The sequence below is a fragment of the Drosophila suzukii genome, chromosome 2R (genome assembly GCF_043229965.1).
Source record: "Drosophila suzukii chromosome 2R, CBGP_Dsuzu_IsoJpt1.0, whole genome shotgun sequence".
Lineage (NCBI taxonomy): Eukaryota > Metazoa > Arthropoda > Insecta > Diptera > Drosophilidae > Drosophila > Drosophila suzukii.
In genome coordinates this window covers 13,030,597-13,053,598 of record NC_092081.1, presented here as the reverse complement: position 1 = coordinate 13,053,598, position 23,002 = coordinate 13,030,597, and the positions used below count along the sequence as shown (strand labels likewise).

At 39.7% G+C, this 23,002-nt stretch overlaps 1 protein-coding gene across 1 annotated transcript; it reads right to left on the bottom strand.

The window, feature by feature from the left end:
- Positions 1-6,394: 6,394 nt before the first annotated feature.
- Positions 6,395-7,051, bottom strand: Obp56g (Odorant-binding protein 56g). The gene is made up of 2 exons (XM_017086355.4): positions 6,923-7,051; positions 6,395-6,864 (listed from the first exon to the last, which is right to left on the bottom strand). The coding sequence occupies exons 1-2, from the start codon at positions 6,977-6,979 to the stop codon at positions 6,526-6,528; spliced, it is 396 nt and encodes a 131-aa protein (XP_016941844.3). The 5' UTR covers positions 6,980-7,051; the 3' UTR covers positions 6,395-6,525.
- Positions 7,052-23,002: the final 15,951 nt, after the last annotated feature.

The following is a 23,002-nucleotide window of genomic DNA, read 5'->3' as shown; positions in this document are numbered from 1 at the left end:
CATGCTTATTGACCAATTAAATTAATTAGATTAACCATGGCCAAAATCCAGATCATTGGCGATGCAAGTGTATCATTGGTGGGCAATTTAGAGATATTTCCTGTGGGTAATCAGCTTACATAATAAGTTGCCTTTCCACACTCTGTCAGTTATCTAATTTGCAGTGCCGGGGAATCAACACTTTGTAAAGCTGCCATAACAAGCGTTAAGTGGATGAAAGCCAGCTTCCATTTATCGGTAATTGCGTCGCTCGCTGCGATTGTCGGGGCGTAGCATCGTTCGCTCTTAGCTCGAAATGCATACAATTTGCGCTACTTATGCTAAAATCTCAGCTGCATTCCATGGCCAGCAGTCATGGAGCACCTGGCTGAGATGGCTGAGATGGCTGCGAGCCCGAAAGAGCCAAGTTTGCCATCATCTTCAATCGGCAAAGGCAGCAAAGGCGGCAAAGGCCCAATGAAGCATGTAATTCGCCCAGAACTAGCGCTACAAGTAATTCCAAATTGATGGCGCGAAAATTACGACAAGCGCTGTGAGCCAAAGTTAGCAGGAAGGCAGCAAGAACAACCGTTATAGAGGCTATATCGAAAGCTATAGCCATGGATCCAGTCATCTGTGAAATGCAACTTACAAGCGATGGCGAAATTGCATCATGCTGCATTTTATTTCGGGCCCCGCGGAGTTAATTGTGTGAGCCATCGACGACGGGAGAGATTGGTTATGGCGCCTTTTAGACGGTTTAGTTCGCAAATTGGCCTACAAACTTGTCACCATTTATCTCACTCAGTGTCAGCGGCATTCTTGATACATATCCCATACGCAAACTTATTTGAGCGCGTGTCTGTGGGCCAAGGAAAACTTTGCCAGCCTGCCATAAAATGCGTGTCGAGAACACAAAATGACACTTAAGCGGTACGCCGAATCCTGAGCCCCTCACAATATTGAATATGCCGAGGCAAACACACTCAATCAGGTATCATTTAGGAGGCAACCATCAATCTTGGCCATCATACTCTAGAACCCAAATCCGACTTTATCTCGAGTGACGTGCAGACGTACGCATAGATATTCGCTGCGGCGGTGAAGGCAAATGTATTTGGCAATGTTTGCCATTGTTTGCCCAACAATAACAATCGATGTCACCGGCAGAGGCAGCCGTAAACAGCCCAAAAGAGCCCCAAAAACTAAACTAAAAGCGGGAGCACTTGAGAAAAATCCCCCCATTGTGTTGCATACTCTTGGGCGCCGGTGGAAATCTCTATGGGAACAGCATCTTCGCTCAGGATAAAAACGATGAAATGGTATAGGGGTTGTCTGTTTAAAAAGAAAAACGAAAGTGTTGTATATATACAATTTTGGCAGACGCTATGATGTTCGACATGGCCATCAATCTGTCATCCTCATACAAATGCTTATGGCAGCTACTAGTAGACTGATAAGGGTTTTTCCTAATCGAGCATAAAAGCATTTTTCTATTTCAAATAAAATGCAGTTATAATAAATCATAAAGAAAATATAATCGTTTTGAATATTATTTTTATTAATATGATAACAAGATATAAAATTATTGGACTCAGAAAACAAATAAGGTATTTCATGCTTGAATTAAGTATTTTCAGACTCAAAACTTCGCATCATCGAATATCCCGATCCCGAGAACAAAATACAGCTTTCAAGTACCAATTTTCATGACAGAAAATACTTGATTTGAGTACGTTTTTAAAACCATTCAGTTTACAACCAAGTATGAATTATTCTTAAATGTAGTGATATTTGAACTTAAAATATATTTAATATTTTTAATAAAGTAAGAACATTGCAGTATCATTTAATAATTTTAAATTAAATATTAAAGTATTTAAACCCAAATTGTGCTTAATTTATACCTTTCCAGTACGAACGTTCTTAAAATGTTAAGCATGAAATCCTCCTTTAATCAAGACTTTGTAGTCGATCTTAGCGCGGTGTATTTTTCTGAGTGTGTGATCTAAGGGTTTTTTAAAACGGTTAATCGACAAATTTTAGTCTATTTACATTTTATATAAAAATAAAAGAAATCATATTTGCATCTCATTTACTGGATAGCTGGAACCCGCTCTTGAAAACTTTTGAGCCCAGAGCAATGACACTGACTGCGGACAATTTAGCATGGGTCACGCCCATGGAAACGTGCAGGACCTTCAGATATTTGTGTGAGCTAAGCCCCCACAAGCATTCGAGTTAACCCTTTGAGGTCGGTGGGCATTGACATTGCCCAGCTAGGGGATCACCATCACCATCGCCATCGCCATCACCATCATCCTTTCGGTTTGGCACGCGCTTTTGTGCGAAAATATGCAATTGAAATGTTAAATAAATAAAGGCGTAAATACTTGAGGGGTTAGCCAACAGAGCAACAAGAAGTGTGCACATTCAAGCCCCGTCGGATCCGGCAGATACACAAAAGTGCAAATATATAGGGGGAGTGTACAGCATATAGTACCCCGAACAGCCCGTTATGCATTCCACAACTTTGCAGTCGTCGGCAGACGTTGACGTTGAAACGAATGAATGAAAATATGCAGGCAACGTGATTCCGCCACGGCTAACGGGACCCGATTGCCACTCCCACTGCCACTCCCACTTTCACCGCCCATCACCAACTCCCCTTTTTGAATCCTCGACCTCGACGGCGACGCCATATTGTTTGCGCGCCATTGGGAAACGTTACCGTTAGCCATCGCCATCAGCATCCGTTACCTTCTTCACAGTTACCTGTTACACCCAAAGAATTCCAGATGGAATATATTTAGGATGAACTTCGCCCCACAATATTACACTATTTAGAAGGGCGTTCTCATAATTTTTGTATTTCTATTATAAGGGTTTAAAAATATATATTATGTAAACAAAAAAGTAAAATTCAGTTAGATATGCTTTCTAACCTAGGCTATCGTCAAATTTTAAATATCATATCACCATCAGCATCCGTTACCTTCTTCAAAGTTACCTGTTACGCCCAAAAAATGGCAGATTAAATATATATAGGATGAACTTCTTCCCATAATATTAAACTTTTTCGGAGGATCATTTCATAAATTATATATTTGTATTCTTACCATTAATGTTTCGGAAAACGTATTTATGTTATGAAAAATATAATTCAGTGAGGCAATTTTTTTTAAACTATAGTCTAAAGTCCAATTTTGAACCGTATTCATGTTTCTTATAGATCCACTACCTATTTTCATACTTCAACCATAAAAACGTAAATTTAAATTATTTATTCTTAACTTTATGATATAATAACATTTTACAAAATTCGAGCAAATGTATAATTGCGTTGGCATTTGGTCTGATTTTTTCAAGCAATATTGAAAACTTAAAAAATATAAAGAACGCGACTAAACTATAAAAGGTCGTCTGAATCTAGATATTAACCAAATATTTTATAGGTATTTAAATATCAAATTTTTTCGGATTCCTTCTTTAACTTGCTATTTTATTTGTTTATCTATTTTCTATTTCTATAAATCGTATTTTTGGGACTATATTTCCTATTCGGTTCTCATATAAATTAATATATTTTGAATATCTTAGGCACACCTCCGTTACATCTTTCTCTAAGTGTATTTGGTACCTGCTCGGGAAAAGCGGCAGCAGCAAAAGCAACAGCACAGCAAAAGCGATGGCAACAGCAACATTCGTTTGCTGGTATTTTCTGTCGAGTTCAGCGTAAATTCATTCATTTCCACTTGAATTTACAATTATGCGAAACTGTTGTTGAATGGGTTTTGACTTGGCTGCTGCCGAGCTGGGATTGGATTGCAGGGGAGTGGTATTGGGTTTTTCGGGGGATTTCTGCATTTCCCTCAGTCTATCACGGTTTATTCATATTTCCTGCTTTTGCCATTGGCAGCGGCATCAGCAGCTTGGCTGTTTAGCTTTTAATAAAGTGCGGTCGGAAGGTGAAGTCGATGCGAAATCTGAATGTGAAGCAGCGCCCTGGAAACTGTCAACAGCAGCGGCGGGGAAGCTAGTGAAAAGGATGTTGCCTTGGAAACGACTAACCCAAGGATCGTGCTCACTGAAATCGCGTTGGAATGTAATTAAGCTCATGACTTTGGGTGTGAAGCTGACGGATTTATAATAGGAGTTTTACACACAGAAAATGTTGTGCATCTATATAATGTCAATTTTCACTTAACAATAAAAACAGTTCTTAATATTACTACTTTATTAATATCAAAAATAACTGCCTTTCAATCATAAGCATAAGGGACGTATAACCAATATTTGATTAAGGTTTAGTCTTGTAAAAATTATATCTTTATTATCGAAGGCATCATAAAATACTTTTAAAATATTGTGTTAAATTAATTTTATTAGTATTCGATCTATTTCCCAATTTTTTTCTCTGTGCACTCATTTTAAGCACTTCAAAATCAAGTAAGAAGTCAATTATACTTTATATATGTAATACAAATTTATGTATTTTCATTGTAACCAAAAAGAACTTATAACAAATAGTTGTTAAAGTGTATATCTTGTGAGAAATTATCACTTTATCATTAAGGCCATCATAAAATATTTTAAAAGTATTGTATTTAATTTCTTTTATTACTCTTCAATCTATTTCCAAATTTTTTCCTCTGTGCACTCATTTTAAACCCTTCAAAACCAAGTAAGAAGTCAATTATAAATATTTTATGTGACCAAAAGAACCTGCGCTTATTCTCCAAATCTCTTCTCATCCAGATAAGTTTTTCCACTGGTTTCAAGAGCTCTCATGCCTTGCAAAGTAACTTTTTAGCAACAACTTTTTCAGGCCCATGCCAGGAACCATTCCATGGTGCAAACTTTTGCCACCCTGCACTTTCAGCTGGCAACCAATGCAATTCAATGTCATATCCTTGAAAAAAGGGTACATAAAGGGGCGAAGGAAGCCCGTTGGCCATAAAAAATCGGCAAGCTAAAGTTCTGTTATTGAAAGTTCATCGATGAATGTGAAAGGAAAACATCCAGGCCCAGCCTCCATCTCCAGCTTCAATTCCAGATCCTTTTCCCCTGCAACTCTACGATGTCCTAGCTGTTTGGCTCCTGGACTTGCGGCGGCTTACAGCCCATTTCCTTCAGCTATTTTCAACATTTTCAGCTCCTTTTGTGCTTGGGTCTACTAATTTCCTCGGCCATTCCTGACAGTCCAGACACAGACATCGTCGGCGGCATATCCTGGAGCCTGCTGCTTAGCCAGCATTTGTATGTGGCCGATGCGTTGCCCGGTTGTTTGCATTTTTATTTGTATTTCATTTTCAATTGACTGGCAGGCGGAAAAGAGATCCCAACCTTTCCTCTTACCTGCAGTTCTTTGTGCATTTCAGCCATTCATCGGAGTTATTTACTTTTTAACGAGTTGATTTCATTCAATTTGTTTGCCCAGGTTTCAGTGGCTATTACCGGAGCTGTCCAGGTTTTACCCGGACCCTGAACTTCCTTTAAGCTGCAACTGAGCCCCGGTTAAAGTCACTCACCCAGGCTCCTCCACTTCGGGGTTCGGGGTTCCCATCTAAAGAGATTTTCCCAATACCATCGAACTTCTCGCGTTGCGCAATTTTCGGGCTCTTGTTTTTCTTTTGTCCCTTTTCGCCTGGTGCGAGTGCTCCGTCAACTTTTCGATGCCTTTGGCAATGTTCGGTTTCAATAAATATTTTCACAATGAAGAAATTAAAAATTCCTCGGAACACAATATGTAGCCTGCCCCCAAAAATCGCTGAGTATCCAGCCGGCAGCGTCTATTTATATATGAAAACTTAGTTTGTCTTCGATAACAGCAACATGGGGTTGGAGTGCTGGAGTGCTGGAAAACAGCAAAGAGTGTCCCGACCCTGACAATTCGATTGAAATTGTTGCCGGTGGCTATGATTTTATGAGTGCTCTGTTTGCCTTTTTGCCAAAGCGGTTCGAAATAATTAAATTGCTGGCATTTCACAGATGCTTCGGGAATATTTCGGAAATTAGCCGCCGAAAAGGCTAACAGGGTCAAAATGAAAGATGAACATGTTTAAGGACTTTTGAGTTAAGTGCGAACGAGCAACAGGATGGGAAGTAAGGTTCTTAGTTGTTTTTAACATTGTTGCACTTCATTATCAATATTATTTGTCGAAATTAAAATCCGATTAATTTTAAGATTTTATAAAAATAAAGAAATGTAGCTTTAAGCTTCAAAAATGTATCAACATAACCCAGGCTTTCAGCATACATATCGATTTTTACCATACAGTTTTTATATTATCGGAATTCAAAGCCAAATAACACCATGTAATGTTCAATAAATAATTGGAAATAAACGTTAGAAGTTGTAACTTACTTTAATGAACCCTTTATAATACCAAATAATTGTCAGAAAACAGCTTAATTGAGTTCTTGCAACTTTTATATTAAACTTAAAATGCTGTTTGGTACATTTTGAATTGAAGGATTTGCTAAATATGTGTATACTGCTTGCCATGTTTGCTCTTGCTCTCTTGCTCTTGTTATGCTGGACTTCTATTCGACGCCTTGGAAGCAGCCTAAAATCTTGAATGCCGTGTCGCAGGCATTTTCCCCCTTGACCTGGCTGCACTTTTCCAAATCCTTTTCGACGGCATCACTAAATTTCGTGTTGGCATAGTGAGCCTTAACCTTGTCGGTCAGCAGTTTTCCCGTGGAGTCCATGAAGCCACTCTTGACCAGAATGCACTGGGTGGAGCACTTGACGTTGTCCTTGGCATCCTCTGGTTTCATCTTGCCCGATTGCAAGTCCTCTATATCCTGCTTAGTTACGCCGTTTTCCTTCATGCAACCATCCACCATTGCCTTGGACACCGCGGCATCCAACTTTTTTTGCTGTTTAGAAAGATTTTCATAATATTTTTCAAATTATATATTGCACTGGTTTCCTTACCGACAGAATCCCTGTGAGGCAGCTGAGCAGCAGAGTCAATGCCAGAGTAGCCCTCATTTTGCTTAGTTTTTTCGTTAACTAATCGCTCGCTGAAATTACTTCGGTTTTTATAGTTCGTTCTGCACATTGCGTGACGCTTTGAATTTGTCAGTTTTTTGTTGTCTCATACATTGATTATCACTAAAAGTAGAGACGCATCTGTCACGCTGAGTGACTAACTCCTAAAGTTAGTGCAACCTAGGTGTACTAATTACCGATTTGCAGGTCGTAAAAAATTGAATGCTTAGAAAGTCGCTTAGTTTTTTAAAAACTACTATGAATACTAAGTAACAAACTCTCAAAAATATATAAAATTTTATGTAGGAAAATAAATTACTAAAACATTTCAAACCTTATTACTAGTAATACATCTAAAACCATACGTTACTCAGCTAAGGACAGTGCGAGGGAGATGGAGATATGCAAGCAGCAAAGCGACTGTTCCCAAGATGTCACACCTCGCAACAGCGCCATCCTGCGTCGATTTCTTTTTTTGACTATAACTTTTTAATGGATGGTCCAATTTGAACCATTTTTGGCATGAATCTAATATTAATATCACTGTGTTACAAAATTTGACCTTTATTTATTTACCTTGATGGCTGATAAAAAATCTTATTCGCATTCACCAAAAAATTCCCTCACTCAAGGATTCTTTCGAGTTAATATATATTCTTTAAATAACATATTCTATAAATATATTGATTATCACAAATAAAATAACGCACTGTTTGGTTTCCTAAAAAGGTGTCTAAAGTGTCTCCTCCTTTTGTTATAAGAACTTAAGACTTTCATATATTTTTTTAATATTGAAAAAATTAGAAACCTGCTATTTTTCATTTTTTTAATTTGTCAGCAGGGCAGCCAATTGTCTGGTTGACTAAAAACTCATTTATTACAATTTTTAATAAGTACTGATAGCCTAATTATGCATAATTTGTTGTTCATTTTCGGCTGAATATTATCGGAATGAATTTGTTTAGAATGCGCGAGGGCTATTAACGAATGGGCAACTAAATTATTTGCCACTTAGTCCATTGCAATTTGTGATGGAAATACCTTGATTAATTTGCACGCTCACCCTTGTGCATATTTTAATTGGAAAAAAAGGGATTTGCTGAAAATATGAACCATTCCAATAGCTGTTACATAATTCGGATATTTTGTAATTGCATTTCTATGGCATTACGGTAATTAGCTTTTCTGCCCAAGCACCACGGATAATGTTTTTAAATTCCCTATTATGATTATAATATATTTCATTTTATTTTTGTTTGCTGCGGACTGCGCACATTTTCATTTAGTTTAATGCGATTGCAAACGCTAATTGAAATCCTTTTAGAGTAATTGCAAAAAAATTTAATAGCTCTCTGCAAACTGGCAAGGAGTCGGCTTTAGTTCGCCGGCTTGCCATCTCATAGTGGTAATTAGGTGAACAAACTAATTTAGTAAATTAATATTTAGTGGCCCCTTTCGCATGGGCCAGTTGGCCACAGCATCTGCGGCATACAAAAGGTCATTTTTGGGCTTTGAAGTTGCGGGCTTTGAAATGCGCCAAAGGACATTCGAACAAATGGCATCCTTTGAGCATTTGTGTGGGTGGGTACTACCTATCCGTATATTCGTGTATATCCGTGTGTACACATTGCAATTGCTGTCGAAACATCAAAGCTATGCGAGTTTTCCAGTTGACTTCATCAGTAGATTGTGTGAAGTATGCCAAAAATGTGTTGGGAACGCTCGAACCGTTTTTCCGTTTTTCACTCCGCCCGAGCGAGTAGTTGGCCAAACCCGCCTTAAAGTTGCTCTTTAAGCCCCGAACGGAATGTCGGCCAAGTTCCACAATTTTCCACGGGCACGTGCTGCCCAAACCGGAAGGAACACGCGCCCAAGTCCGGACTTCGAATAGCTAACGCGATTGCCTGCCGTCGAAATTCAGTCTGCATGGTAAAATAATATTGGACAAGCTTTTAAAATACATTTTACATCTACTTCAGTGTAATTGACGCGTGGCCTTTGTGATATCGCCCAGGCGAGGAAACTCGAGATCGAAGGCTCATCAAAAAGTGTTTTTGGTGGGCAGGGGCGGTGATTCAATTAGTTTAACACCCCAAGGCATTATTGCCAGCAATCGAGGTTCATCTTACAGCTGGATAATTTTAAATTTAAAGCAAATTTGCTACTTTAAGTTTGATGAACAAATAAGTTATTGCTGAAAAAAGGCTACACAATAGGGAAAAATATTTGATTTGGTACGTCTAAATTTATCTTGAGAATAAAGCTTAAAAAATATCGTAGTGGTGCTATGTTCTTACATAAAAAGAGGAAGTATATACTATTTCGTTACCATTTTCTTATTTGTAACGCTTCAACTTATATTACAAGATTTATATGCAGTTCGTCGATGTGTGTGTACCGACCGCTGCTCTACACTGTACGTGTTGCGACAGAGCTCAGGCAGAGCATTTCCCTAGGCCCGCCCAACAGGATGCTGCCGATCACTAAATTTAGAAAAACTAATGAAAATATACACATTACTCATTTCATATTAAAATGTACACTTAATATGTTTAAAGTACTTTCATTCATTGTTATAACGTTTTATGAAATGAAATTGCTAAAAACATTTAGTAAACTAACTGTACGTCTAAGTTTAGTTTATTTAATATTAAAATAACACTGTCATTTTAAGTCTGCATAGAAACTTGTATTCTAAAAATAAATATATAATTTAGATTTGACTTTCTCTTGCTGGAAATTTTGCTTCCCCTAGAGCGACGGTCCACTTCAAGAGCCTACTGAAAAGTGCGCAATCGAAATTATATAACTCACCTGGGAGGCCCTGCCCTGCCCAACCAACTAAACACCTCCTAGGCAAAAACCCACAAATTCTGGCACAGGATAAATATAAAATGCAGCCAGGCATAAGAAGCCAGCACAGACCATTGACAGTCGGAGTGGCAAAGGAAGTGTGGGTGTGCTTCCCCGATTTGTCCTGCTGTTTAAAATAGCAAACTAGACCAGGCCCATAATATGTCCGCCGGCTTAGCGCTCATGTGTTGCTGTTGCCGGCTATTCGGCCATTGTCTGACTAGGGCTTTACAACTCATAAACAGCAGACGGCCCACTCCTCGCTGGTAATAAGAGTTTAAGCTCGGGGCTGTGCCCGAAAATTGTCCACATTTCGTTGTTTAATTTTTTTCGACCCCCCCCATTTCGACTAGCAGTACGTACTGGGTGATTTCCTTTCTCATTCTTCTTGATAACAAGCATTTTTACATGTGCTAAAAAAACAGAAACGGCCAAAAAGTCGGGGCCAGATGAAGATGGAGCTGGCCTCGGGCCCATCCCCAATGGGCTCTTCCAATTTTTGGGCTGGCTGCATGTGCGTTTATGACTTCATAATGGCCAAAGATGGGGGATGTGGCTTCGGGGAGACATCAGCCACATCTCACCCCGCAGGATATACGATGGTCTGGATGCAGTGCATTGCGGGGGTGGTTGGTCCTGTTTTTGATCCTGATGCTGCCGCTGCCGCTGCTGCCATGGATTTGCGTAGGCGTGGCGTTAACATGCGACTAAGTCCTTTTATATCCCGGGGCATTCGCTTAGGCTTACGGCTCAGCCTCAGCCTCAGCCTCAGTTTTCATCTATAGCCTCAGCTAGGGCTACATATCTTGGGTCTTAGACTATCATCAATTGCTGTCCCCATGGTGTAGTTAGGGCCATGGCCCGAACCCCGAACCCCAAACCCCGAACCCGGCTTATATAGGCCAGCAGCAGAATTTAATGCCGACCTCGGGGAGCTATTGTGGCAACAGGAGCATCCAGCAACAGGATCCAAGCCATCTTTCCATGCAAGTTTTATGCTCATGTGTGCTGCCCTTGCCGTCCTGTGTTTTATAAACAATTTTAAATTGCCGGCCCACGAAAATGAGGCAACAGCGGCCCGGCTCTTTTGTAGGCAAATTGTTTTATATGTGCGTTGGCCGCCTGCTCTGCAGTTTATTGGCCAGATTTACGGGGGGAGTGGGGGAGTTTTGGGGGCCGCATAACTTTGCATAATCCCAGCGAAACTGAAACTATGTGGCTACATAATGCGCCACATTAACTTGCAGCCCTCAGGAGCACTCACACTCACACTCACACTTTGTGTATTGGGTATAAATCACGGCAGGAGATGAATAAAGTCCAAGATGATGCGGAAAAAATTAGAAATAAGCGCAAAATAATAAACCATTCAGTCTCAAAAATAAAACATAAATAGCGGAAAAAAATGAGATGAAGAAAATATAAACAAAGAGGCAAACAAACAGTCGTCGTTGCCGTGGATACGGCAATGCGCCATGTGGCACACATGCTGCACCACTCAACCACTCAGCCGCCGAGTCATCCGAGCCACCCAAACCACCCAGTCACCTATCTCAGCCCCAAATCCGTGCTCCACCTTTGGAGGCACTCGCAGACCGCATGATTTCATCTTTCGCTTTCGTGCAGACAACTTACGCGAGGAATCCACGGACCGGGGAATGTCAGAATACCCTTTCACAAAGGTAAAGTTAGTTGGAATATTTGATAGTGCAAGGTCAAACTCGGGGAGTTGTACACAGTTAAATGTAAAAGTTCATCGGAGAAAAGCAGTCGGAGAATCAGCCAATTTAAAAAAACATTTATAAAGGTATCCAAAAGTGTGCTGAGGAATATGATAGTCGATTTTCCGATTGTATTGCATACTATTAGGCTACTTTCAAAGGGACTTCAAAATCTGTGATTTTTAAGAAATTCCTCATGGTAAAGAGGAATTATATTTCTGAAATCTGGACTTACTAAGTTACAAATTTAATAATAATAACTAAATATACAGTAAAGAAAATGTGCCAAAGAATTATTTAGTATTTTAAAAGCAATTATAAAGATGTCTAAAAGTGTGCTATGCTATATACTTAGGCTACTACTATGCTATACTTTTAGGCTACTTTTAATGGGAATTCAAAATCCCTGTGACTTCTACGAAATTCTTTATATTAAAAAGAAATAATTTTTCATTTATTTGTACAGAGTTTACCAATTTACGAACTTACTAATAGTATTTGATTAGATAACAAAAATAAAGTCTCAGAGAATTATTACTTTAAAAACATTTATAAAGGTGCCTGAAAGAATGCTGTGAGAAATGGAAATCGTCTTTCAGATTGCATTGCATACTTTAAGATTTCTTCAATAGTGATTTAAAAATACTTGTGATTTGTTATAAATCTTTTACAATAAAAAGGTATAATATTCCGTAAATCTCTACAATATTTTCGTCTTACAATTTTTTTCTTGCACTTTAAGGATTATAATATAGAGTGCTTAAGGCTTTGGTGTATTATTTTGAAAGGCTTTCCCCCTTCAGAGCATTACTGCTTCGGTGTACTACCCCTTGAGAATACGAAATTCATTTTTTCATTAAATTCGCCTAAGCAAAATGCTAGCCCTGCCATAGAAAAGAGTACGGGAGAGATGATTTATGGAGCAGACTTCATAAAGTTCATAAATGTCGCGGCAAGCAGGCGGTTGGCAAAAAGAGGTGTGTGTGCGTGAGCGAGTGTGTCTCTGTGTGTGTGGCAGACACTACAACAACAAAAGCAACATTAGTAACCACATTCATGCATTTGACACTTTCACCTAGCTGAAAAGAGGGGGAAATTAACGGAGGATGGCCACATTTTTGCGCATTTAATTAACTAAAATGCTATAAATATGATTTTAAATTAATTTACTTGCGTGAGTTATTAAATTACAAAATGCACGGTGTGTTCGCATTGGAGTGGCTAATGAAAAGTGAAGTTAAAGCGATGGGGCAAATGGTTTTTGGCCATGGGTGGCCGACCTAGATGATGGCTGGCAAAGTGCCATCTTGTGTTCCAGATTTCTAGATTTTTGGCAAATTTATTTATGCGCCCCCCATTCATATTCTCTGAAGTCCAATGGTTGTAATAATTTATTTCCAAATTATTCCGTTGATCTCTCCATTTTCTTTGGCCGCAATTCGTTCTGTGTTGCACCGTGTTTTCACAGATTCAATCTCCATCTTTCAGTGTTATGGCGGAGGCGCAAAAAGCTGGCAACCATCAGAAACTAATTTCGGGTTGCCCATGGAGCCTGGCACCTTACACACTTTTGGGATGTCCCATGTCCCCAGACGAAAGCGACGGCGGAGGGCTGCCAACCGCATTTGAGCCGCCGTCGGGCGTTTCGGAGGGTATTAAATTGTCTGGTCGCATCTCGCGGCGTAGTCAAATTTCCGCCGTGCAGCCAAACACTCCCGAAAACCCAGAAACAATCACGTGGAAAGCCAGGGGCACATGGCCGGGGCAATTGCAATCTCCAATTTCAATCAAAAAACCGCCGGGTTAGGGATCCAACCGCCCTCAGTTGCAGATGCACCAGCAGATGGATATACACAGGGAGAAAGATTAACTTTAAAGTTATTGTTTGGATATAGTTATAAAAATAGCAGTCCTTTGTTCATTTAAATTCTGTTTTCTTTATAAAATCTAAAATCTAACTGTTAAGATAACTTGTATAAGTTTTTACGAATTAAAAAGAAAATTATTTATCTGTCTTTTAAATTCTGGTTTCAAAAAGTGACCAGATGACGGTATTCTTTGAATAATACTACATCTTAAAGTGATGATATCTTGCTTGAGATCTAAATATATCTTAAAGAAAATAATGCGTTACAAAAATCCCAAAAAGATTTAATTGTTTAATATTCATGGTCAGACACATAGCTGCATCTTGCCAAGAACATAGTGATATACCTTAGAACTTCTTAACACCCATTATCTGTCAACAAAAACAAAAAAGTTAAGGGGACTTTCAGTTGCATAATAAATTTCTTACTTTTGTAAGTAAAATTGATTCGACTTATTGAGACTTTCAGTCTGTATTTAAATTAAATGTATATATTTATTGTACACTATAGCCTAAAGTTAAAAATTTAAGGTACAGGAAGGTTTCGGCTATAGTTTTTGGGACTTTCGAAAAAAATCTGTATGTATTTCTCAGGTTAAATTGTTAATTGTATACAATTATATATAACAATTTTTTTTATTATTATGGAAGGAGCTACGTGTATTGTATACTCAAATTTTTTAAATTCTAACATTTTTGTTGCGTTTTTTGCCTCAAGGAATTTTAAGGAAGAGTGGATATGTATAATATTTGGTGTTAGGGGTTCAGTTCGGTTTGAAGAAAGAATAGTTTTTCTTTTATCTTTAGCCTTCATAATTCTGCAAAATAGCAAAGATTTATATAAAATGCATAAATCACGTTAGGAATGCCTTACAGTTTTTTCCAGTGTGTAGTTGCAGGTGCCTCGGATGCGACGACCTGAAAGCTGCTCCCAAAATGAAAGTCAATATGAAGGTTGATACATTGCGCAGCGGAACAGAGTGGAGCGGAACCTTTGATGCGATGCATCAGCCGGCTGCTGACACACGGCCAAGATGATAAGCCGTCGAGCAGTCGATGAAATGGTGGATTGAACTCCTGCTCTCCTTTTTGGTCCTTGGGATTGCTGCAGGTTCCCAACTGGAGGGGAAAGAAATATCGTCAATTTTCAGGAGACGACTACTGCGACAGAGCATTTTATTAGTCAGCCCGAAAAGGAAACGACTTCGCAATATATATATATATATTCCTTTTCCTTTTCTGTCAGGCTTATGGGCTCGTCAATTTGGCCTGATTTGTCAGAATTGATTGCACTAGTCTTAGCGACAACTTTCTCAGCCTTATTGGCAGGCCGTCCCATAAAATGTAAGCTGATGATGATTAAAACCTAATTATACGGCGAAAAGAAAGAATTTTCAATGTGTTTTGAATATTTATGAATTCGTTAGGGAACCTTAAAAAACACTTGCGCCAGCCACACCCACAAAAAACAGTGAAAAGTTTTGCCAAGACAAAAAGTGAGGCGAAAAATATTGTCAACAAAATTTTGTTGTTTGGCAAGAAAAAAACGGAAAGCTTGGAGAAAAATTAAGCGGAAAAGGCAGCAGAAAATATCACGTAATATAAAAACCACTTTGATGAATACGCCGTGTGCATATAAAGCAGCTTTCAGCCCTAAAAGCCGCCCGTCTGTCAGCCGCTTGACAAAAGGGGCGCGAAAGTGTCGCCGTAGAGGGCGTGTTCGTTGCTGGGGGCGTGGGGCATGGGGGGCGTGGCACCGGAGGCAAGACTTGGCGACGCCTTTGTGAGCCAAAAGATGTTGAGACGACAGGTCCTTGCGATCCCCGCACTTGTTGTCCTTGCAGGCAGGATGTTGTTGCGGCTTACGCGGCGTATGCGTAACGCCATTGATTGGCCCTGGATTGAAGTTTGGCGCCAATGAGATAAGGAATTACGAACGTATATGGGTAGTGGAGTTAGGCAGGCATCAAATATGCTTATAATTGTAAGCAAGCAAGGACTTCCAGGACTTAAGACTTTCAGGGTAGAGGCTGCATGAGGAGCAGATAAGTTGAAGCAGGAAAAAGGAACACAATTCGATGTGACTTCCATATGTTTTTTATAAAATAAAATGGTTAAACTGGGTTTAAGCATAAATAAAACACAAACTAGAAATAGAAAACAGTTTGAAATATGCTGTATTGTTTTATGGGAATTTTATTTTTATGATTTAGGACACTTGGCTTCATCACTACAGAAAGCTATCTTAGTTGCTATTAAATATTTACCCATATATATATCTTCTAGGAAAGAGAAATTGAAAATGATAAAATATTTATTTGGCTATAAAAGCCTAGGAAAACGTTTTGAGAGAATGGCAAAGGTGAAAAGTCATAGCAAAGGTAATTTTTGATTTCAAACTGAGCCCACCCATAAATAAATAAATTGTTATCATTAGAGAGAGATTTGCTCGCCCGCCATGACCGTAATTTCCATAATCAAATTGCCCCACAAAGTGCTGGGACGCCCATACCCCCCACCATCCACATACACACTTGGCTATCCAATAAAACCGAATGAGTTCGGGGTTCGGGTTCAGCAGTATAGTTTGGTGCGATATGCACATCTCGCTAGCCGTAACGCAGCCTCATCAAAAATTCGAAAGCAATCAGCTCAGAAATCACCTCAACGCCAAAGCCGAAGCCAACCTCCCCGGAGGCAACACACACTACTTAAAAATTCCACCTGCTCATAAATTGGCGTGGCCGCACCCCCCAAAAAGAAAACGGATATGCAGCGGGGGGGGAGAAAAAGGACACGAACTCGACTGGGAATAGATGGTTGGGGATCCTGCTGTCCCCCTTTGCCATTTCGGGTTTCAGAAATATGGCAAACAATTATGCGCTTGAGTTTTATTACAAATGCCCGGCAGTTAAATAAGCTTCTGGATGGGGCGACATTGCAGGCGATAATAACCACGTTTCACATGCATCCTGGAGTCCTGGAGTCCTGAAACCACCCAACAAGCCCCGCCCACCCAGTGACAGGGAGCGGAAGTACAGGAAATTTGTACCCTTTTTCTTTGCTTCTCGGCGGCATTATCTTAACATAAGTAAGCTATATAAGTATGCATATCGGGTGGCAAGGGTTACGTTGGAACGGGTAGCGTTTCGTATTACGTCTTGGGTGGACATGTGACTACATTCGACTTTTCCTTTGCCTTTGGGGCTGTCTGCCTGGATCCCCATCCCCATCCCCCATCACCCCACATGCGCATATTTCAGCATGATACGACAGCTTGACAACATTAAATTTGCATTGCTCTTGCCGGAGTTTGTTTATGGAAAAGAAGGGCGGAGTGGTGGAAAAGAGGGGGCGGGATTGAGCCAACATATGGCAGGGCAACCAATACCCCCCGCTCACGCTCTATATATACCAATGCAATTTGATGTCTGGCACTCAGCCCCACGAAGCCCATCCTTTGGGTTTGGCTACAATTAAAGTGATTGAAAAATATTTTCCAAGCCATTTTGTGCGCCAAAGAAAAGGCAAACGAGTTTATTTTTTTCCATCTGAGTTACCCTGTACCAAGCGGGGTAGTTGGAGATCGAAATGTTTTTGGGAATGGGATATATCTACCCCATTTAAATTAATATACTTAAAGAAATTTTTACCCTCATTTGTTGACGACAGCCTCCGACGCTATAAAAAAATAAACTGATACAATTAATAATTATTGATTATAGTGATTATAATCATTGCCTGCACAGAGAAAAAAACCAAGACCATTGTTCTTGATTTAAGAACATTCGTTCTTAAAAACCGCCCAAGTAAACATTTTCTTAATTGATTTAACTGTCCTTAATATCAGAACGAAATGGTAAGATCGAAAAAACTTGATATCGTTTCATTTTCAAGTTCATTTTGGTCTTAATTCAAGAACAGTTTGAAATATTCCAAAACTTTATATGTTTTAAGTTACATTTTTTTTAATAAAAAGTAAAGTAAGCAAAGTAACATCAATTTGTTCATAAATATATTAGTAACTGAACTTAATCATTTATTTTGTAATAAGGATTAAACTGTAAATATTTTCCATATTAATCTATGTAATGGCTTAAAGTGTAAACTGAATCAATAAATTAGGAATATTACATATGTTCTTAGGTAACAACATGCAACATAGTTATTCCTTTAAAATGAAGTAATTTTTTACAGGATACTACAGCATAGACTACTCCTCAGACATCCTTATAATATGATTTTTTCCGTTGCCTTTGCGAAATTAACTGCCGAAGTGCAGCCACGCAAACACAACTCAACCGAACTGGCCTGTTCTGTTTTCTGGGCTTCTGTAGGACGAAATGGTTCGAAATGGATTGGAGGAAGGGGATTGCGATGATTCGCATTGGGGAACTGGGATTGAGATGGCAAATGGGTCTAGAGAAGTTGTTGCATGCATTCAAGCGCAAAGTTGCAGATACAAAATTGGTTAGCGAGTGGTAAAAAGTGATTGGCGGGCACGGACATTTTGCCGAGCGGCCTTTTATGACATAAAGGCCAATTATGTTAAAATGTTGCCGCGGGGAGAAAAACGAGAGTTTGAGCAAAGTTGAGTCGCGTCGCGTCGCGACAATTCCGTTTACTGACAGCTAATAATGCGGCAATGGCTGAAGGGATCCTTCGGCGATGTGCTGCGTATGTCCTGTCGGGATTCCGAATCCGTTCGCCACCCCCACAACCCCTCCCCAGCTGCATTGTCAACGCGTTCGCCTGATGTACGGCGCTTCCTGTGTCAGTTCCGGCCGTGCACGCGACAACTTTCCTTTCCAACCTCGGTCTATTTCCTCGTACACCCCACCTACCCACACCCATTTCCACTATCCATTTCCCGCCCGTCGCTAAAAGGCCGGGGCGCAAAAAGTTCGCGTCACACTCGAATGCATCGAAGCCCAGCGACAATAACTCAAATGACAGGGGGTTGGGTTCCCAGAGTCCAGGAGTCCTTGTTCCTGCGTCCTATAGTCCTGCAGATGGACCTATATCGCGCAGCAAATGACTGTGATTTCCAATTTTTTCTGCCGCATTTGAGCCGAGTTCAGCGAGTCCCGTGATTAATGTTGCGGATGCATTGTGGTAGGAGCAATTAGAGCAACGACAAGCCCTCCAAAATATCTCTACAAGCTCTCCTCTAAAAGGGGATCAAGAAATGCTAACAGCTGTGCCGACAGGCCATGGTGTGTCAAATGCGAGTAAATGGTATGTAAAATATGATCACATGATTCGCCAAATCAAATTTATTAGGGCTAGACCATAGGGGTTTGCTTTATGGTACCAGGAATTGTTATCTTATGTTTGCAGTACCCAATTAATTAAAATAGTTGACAATGTTTCTAATTTGGTTTTGCTATTTTGATTGGATTTGTTGTACCAAAGATAACGACTAAAATGTAAGTTTAGACATTCATTTGATAAGTATACAAAAAGAAGTATTTTTAAATACTATACTCAATTATCGTTTATAATAAACCATATTAAGGGTCATAATTTAGCCAGAGAGAACTTAAGACACGTTAAGTTTTTTTTTGTATTCCTTATTATTATAATATTAATAACACACAGAAAAAATTATGCCGTTCTCATTTGAGTTGACAACGTTCTTAAAAAGAACGACATTTTTGAAGTTGAAAATGTTTTCATATTGCTCAAATCAAGTTGAATTGCCGATATTTTCATTGTATATCTTAACAAATAAAATATTAGTCCAGTCAGTTGTGTATACTTATCAAAAAGTTGTAAAATAAACATAACTTAACTGTTCTCTTCTCACCCTTTCGTCTTAATTTTGAGAGCATTGATCTCAAAATATATTTGCCCGTTTTTTAAGAACGATTGTTCTCAATTCAAGAACAATGTACGTGTATACTTTTCTCTGAATATGTTATTTTAACTCTTTGAAAAATTTTAATTAATGAATTCCATACAATAAAACAATTATTTCAATAGTTTCAAATGATTTCTTGTCAGTAAAAATTAATGAACATTCTAAGTGCTAGGAGACGTCTGACAGGCGTTGCTGCAATTCCCATCGCCATCATCCACAACTGACACTTTGGAAAAATTAAACTACGCCAATATTCATGCTGCATAGGGCAGGGCAAAGGAAAAATGAAAACACTGAGCAGCAACCATTGAAAAGCCAGAACCCCAAAAATGCAAAACCCATTTGCGAGGACAACGAAAATAACAACAATGGCAACAACACGACTCGCATTATTCCCTTGGCGTATTTTCGGTGTGTGTATTTTTTAATCAAAAGCCGCAAATTGCCGCAACGCAAAAAATGACAATCAACCACCCCCAGGATGCCAGATACCATATCCCAGATCCCAGTTCCCAGTTCCCCAGTAACGGGAACAGGAACAGGATCTAGAGCCAGGAGCCAGGACCAAAACCCAGACAAAGTGCCAGGGACTCCGAGTCCCAGACTGCTGTCCAATACATTTAACGCCTGGCCCAACTATGAAAAAAGGAAAGCGGGCACCCAAACACAAAAAATATATAAAAAAAAAAAATTACGAAAGAAAAGCGTTGGAAATGGCTCTGACATGTTGCCTTTGACATGCATTTGACATTTGACAGATCGCGCATACCGAGGACGAAGGGGCGTTTCGAATGAAATGGCTAAATTATGTGCAAAGTGGTGGAAACTGGAAAACGGGCAAAACTGTAAAATTAAAAGTGCGTTTCCCAGGTAGAATGGAAATTTGTGCAGCCACTCGAGCGTCAACATTTAACTGTCATAACTGACAAGCGAAGGGGAGGGGTTTTGCCTGTGGTATTGGAAATATAGGTGGGATTGCGACCCCAAAGATATTGCCGTGGGGTTGTATCTGGTGCGTCTTCCAATTTCTTATCTGCAGACCGCCGAGTGGCACTTGAGGCCCTTGGCTTATGGCAACCCTTTTCTGGAGCAGTTTGATTGACAGACCGCAGCAACCACCAAATCATCATCCTCGTCCTTCGCATCGTAATCGCACTCATCATCCCGCCGAGCGGCTGTGTTTGAGTTGCATATTTACTCATTAATAGCGATAAGCGCGTTAAAGTTACCGTTAATGCGAGAAACAAAGATCTCTTAGCACCCAGCTCGAATCCACAGTGGTTCAGGGCATATTATCTCAAATAGTTTTTAATAATTTATTTTAGGCATATATCATTGTAATGCCAGAAGCAATCGAGTTCTATTTTGTAAAATACACAAAACACTTTTAAAAACTATGTAAGAATTAATTCATTTTAAGAATATCTTAAAAAGGATAATTTTGCTCATGAATAATATCCCCAACAAAGGCAGTAAATGGGGCTATAGAAAACACTAGCTTTTTAAATCACTCGTAAAGGTAAAAATAGGATCAATCAATCACGCTTCATACTGAAATCAAGCAGAAATCGCTCTTGAAATCAACCATAGTTTCGTCTGGATAGCAGAAATATTTTGCAAATATCAAGAACGACTCACTCTTGAAAAGGGGAGTCCTTGCTATAGAAAACGAGAGCACTTATGCTAGAGTTCGAAAATTCTCCTTCTAGAAGGCGAGAAGACTTTTACGAAAATTGAGAAGACCTATTTTCAAAAAAGTGTTCTCAAATCAAGAGCGCTTGTTCTTGGTTTCAGTAAAAGCTCGCTCGGCCTACTATGGAGCACGGAAATACTGAAAACGAGACTGATGAGAACCGTTTATTTCGGTGTGTATATTTTTAATTGCCTTTTATATGACTAGTTTACGAAATCTATTTTGTTGCAATTCACCTTAAGCTGTTACCCACTGTGCTCTGTGGCCAGCTTCCACCCCCGCTCAACCCTTTGTCAGCACGCAATTCATTAAATTGAAATATTTTACAGATCGATCATTCTGGCCGGCAGAAGTCGAGGTCCTTTGTATGCGGTGTTCCTGCTGGCCCAACCCATCCCATCCTTTTTTCTCTTCCCCAGACAAATATGCAAGCCTTTTAGGCACCAATTATTGTATGTGGCTTGGCAGCTTACCCCTGCCCCAAAAGTAGAACCCCCTTGCCCGCATGTCTATTAATCTCTTTTATTGTTGTTCAAAGCGCACGGAACACTTGTGCAAATAGGAAAGACGACTCCAGTTTTCGGGCATGTGCAAAGTCAATGCACAAATATAATGAGAGAGTTGGGGGTCTTAGGGTTTTGGGTGTTTGGGTGTTTGGTAGGGGTAGGCGGCAGGCCCAGTTTCCACAGCTCTCAAAAGATGCCGCGCGTGTGTTTTGGACACGCGTGCAACAAAAAGGGGGTGGCGTCCTTGGCGAAAGGGGTTGTGCGAAATGGGTGAGTGATGGACCGAGTGGGGTTGGCATATCGAGGTGTGGGTGATGGGTGGAGATTTCTCTGGCATGCACATCTTTGCTGATTGCATTCCCCGCTGCTCGGTCTGGCCCACTCACCTTGTTTGTCGCACAGCATGGGCTCCTGCCCGTGGAAGTGCTCCTACTCCTCCCCTGAATTTCTGAGGACTCCTCATCCTGCTCCTCATCCTATTCCATTACCATGTCCTTTACCACGTGCAGCGGCTACGTGCCGCCGTATTGATGTGGGTTATTGTTATAGTCCATGCGTTGTTATTAACGTTGGGCACAAATTGGTTCGAATGCTGCGAAAATGCAAGCGGGCTCCCGTTGCAATGGCCGCTGTACAGAGAAAAATATGCATTAGACTTGATTAAATATTTTTTTATATTTAAGTATAAGTACAATATACCTAGTTTTATTTTTTTTAGTTAGATAATGCAGTTAAGAAGAAGTTAAATACAAATATGTGGCTATCCCTCACACTAACAAACTTGGTTTTATATATATTTCCTGTCAAATTCCCTGACAGCTATTTGTCTGGAAAAGTTAAGCACAAGATAAACTTATCGTAAAGGCTTGACTTTCTCGACTTCTTTAATTTATTTTAACGAATAACAATGACAAGGTCCTGTCAATCATCTGCTGGTTGGGTTTTTTATGGTTGAGATTTGAAAATGTGATCTTAATAGGCTTTGAGACATCAGCTGAATTTTTTAAAGAGCCGAAAAAGACTTAACAGGATGTCTGAGTTCCTGTTAAATTTAGCTCTCACACTAACGCTTGACAAAGCCAAATTTTTTTAACTCGTACTTTATCTGTCCGAGAAATTTAGCCCGGCACTCGAGAAACTGGCATAAGATTTTTTAAGTTCTTTGGAGACAAGTGCATAAAGTTATCAATAATTTATAATTTTTAATGAACAAACACATATTTTTTAGAACAGGCAACTATTGTTACTCGCTGTTATTATAAAAACTATAAATATTTTTCCCAGTGCATCTCAAGCTCTTGGGGTTGATAAATAATCACCCAGATTGTCCTGGTCTGAGGTGGGCATCAAGAACATACATACGCAAAGATGTGCCAAGTATGTAGTAACCCCTTGGTGGGGTAAAAATATGGCTTGGAATCTCTCCAAGGGAGGTGCTGCCTCCCTGAAATTGATGAATCTGACAGAAGTTCCCTTTTTTTAAATCTCTCACCACTTGGTGAGCAGCCTGCACCTAAAAC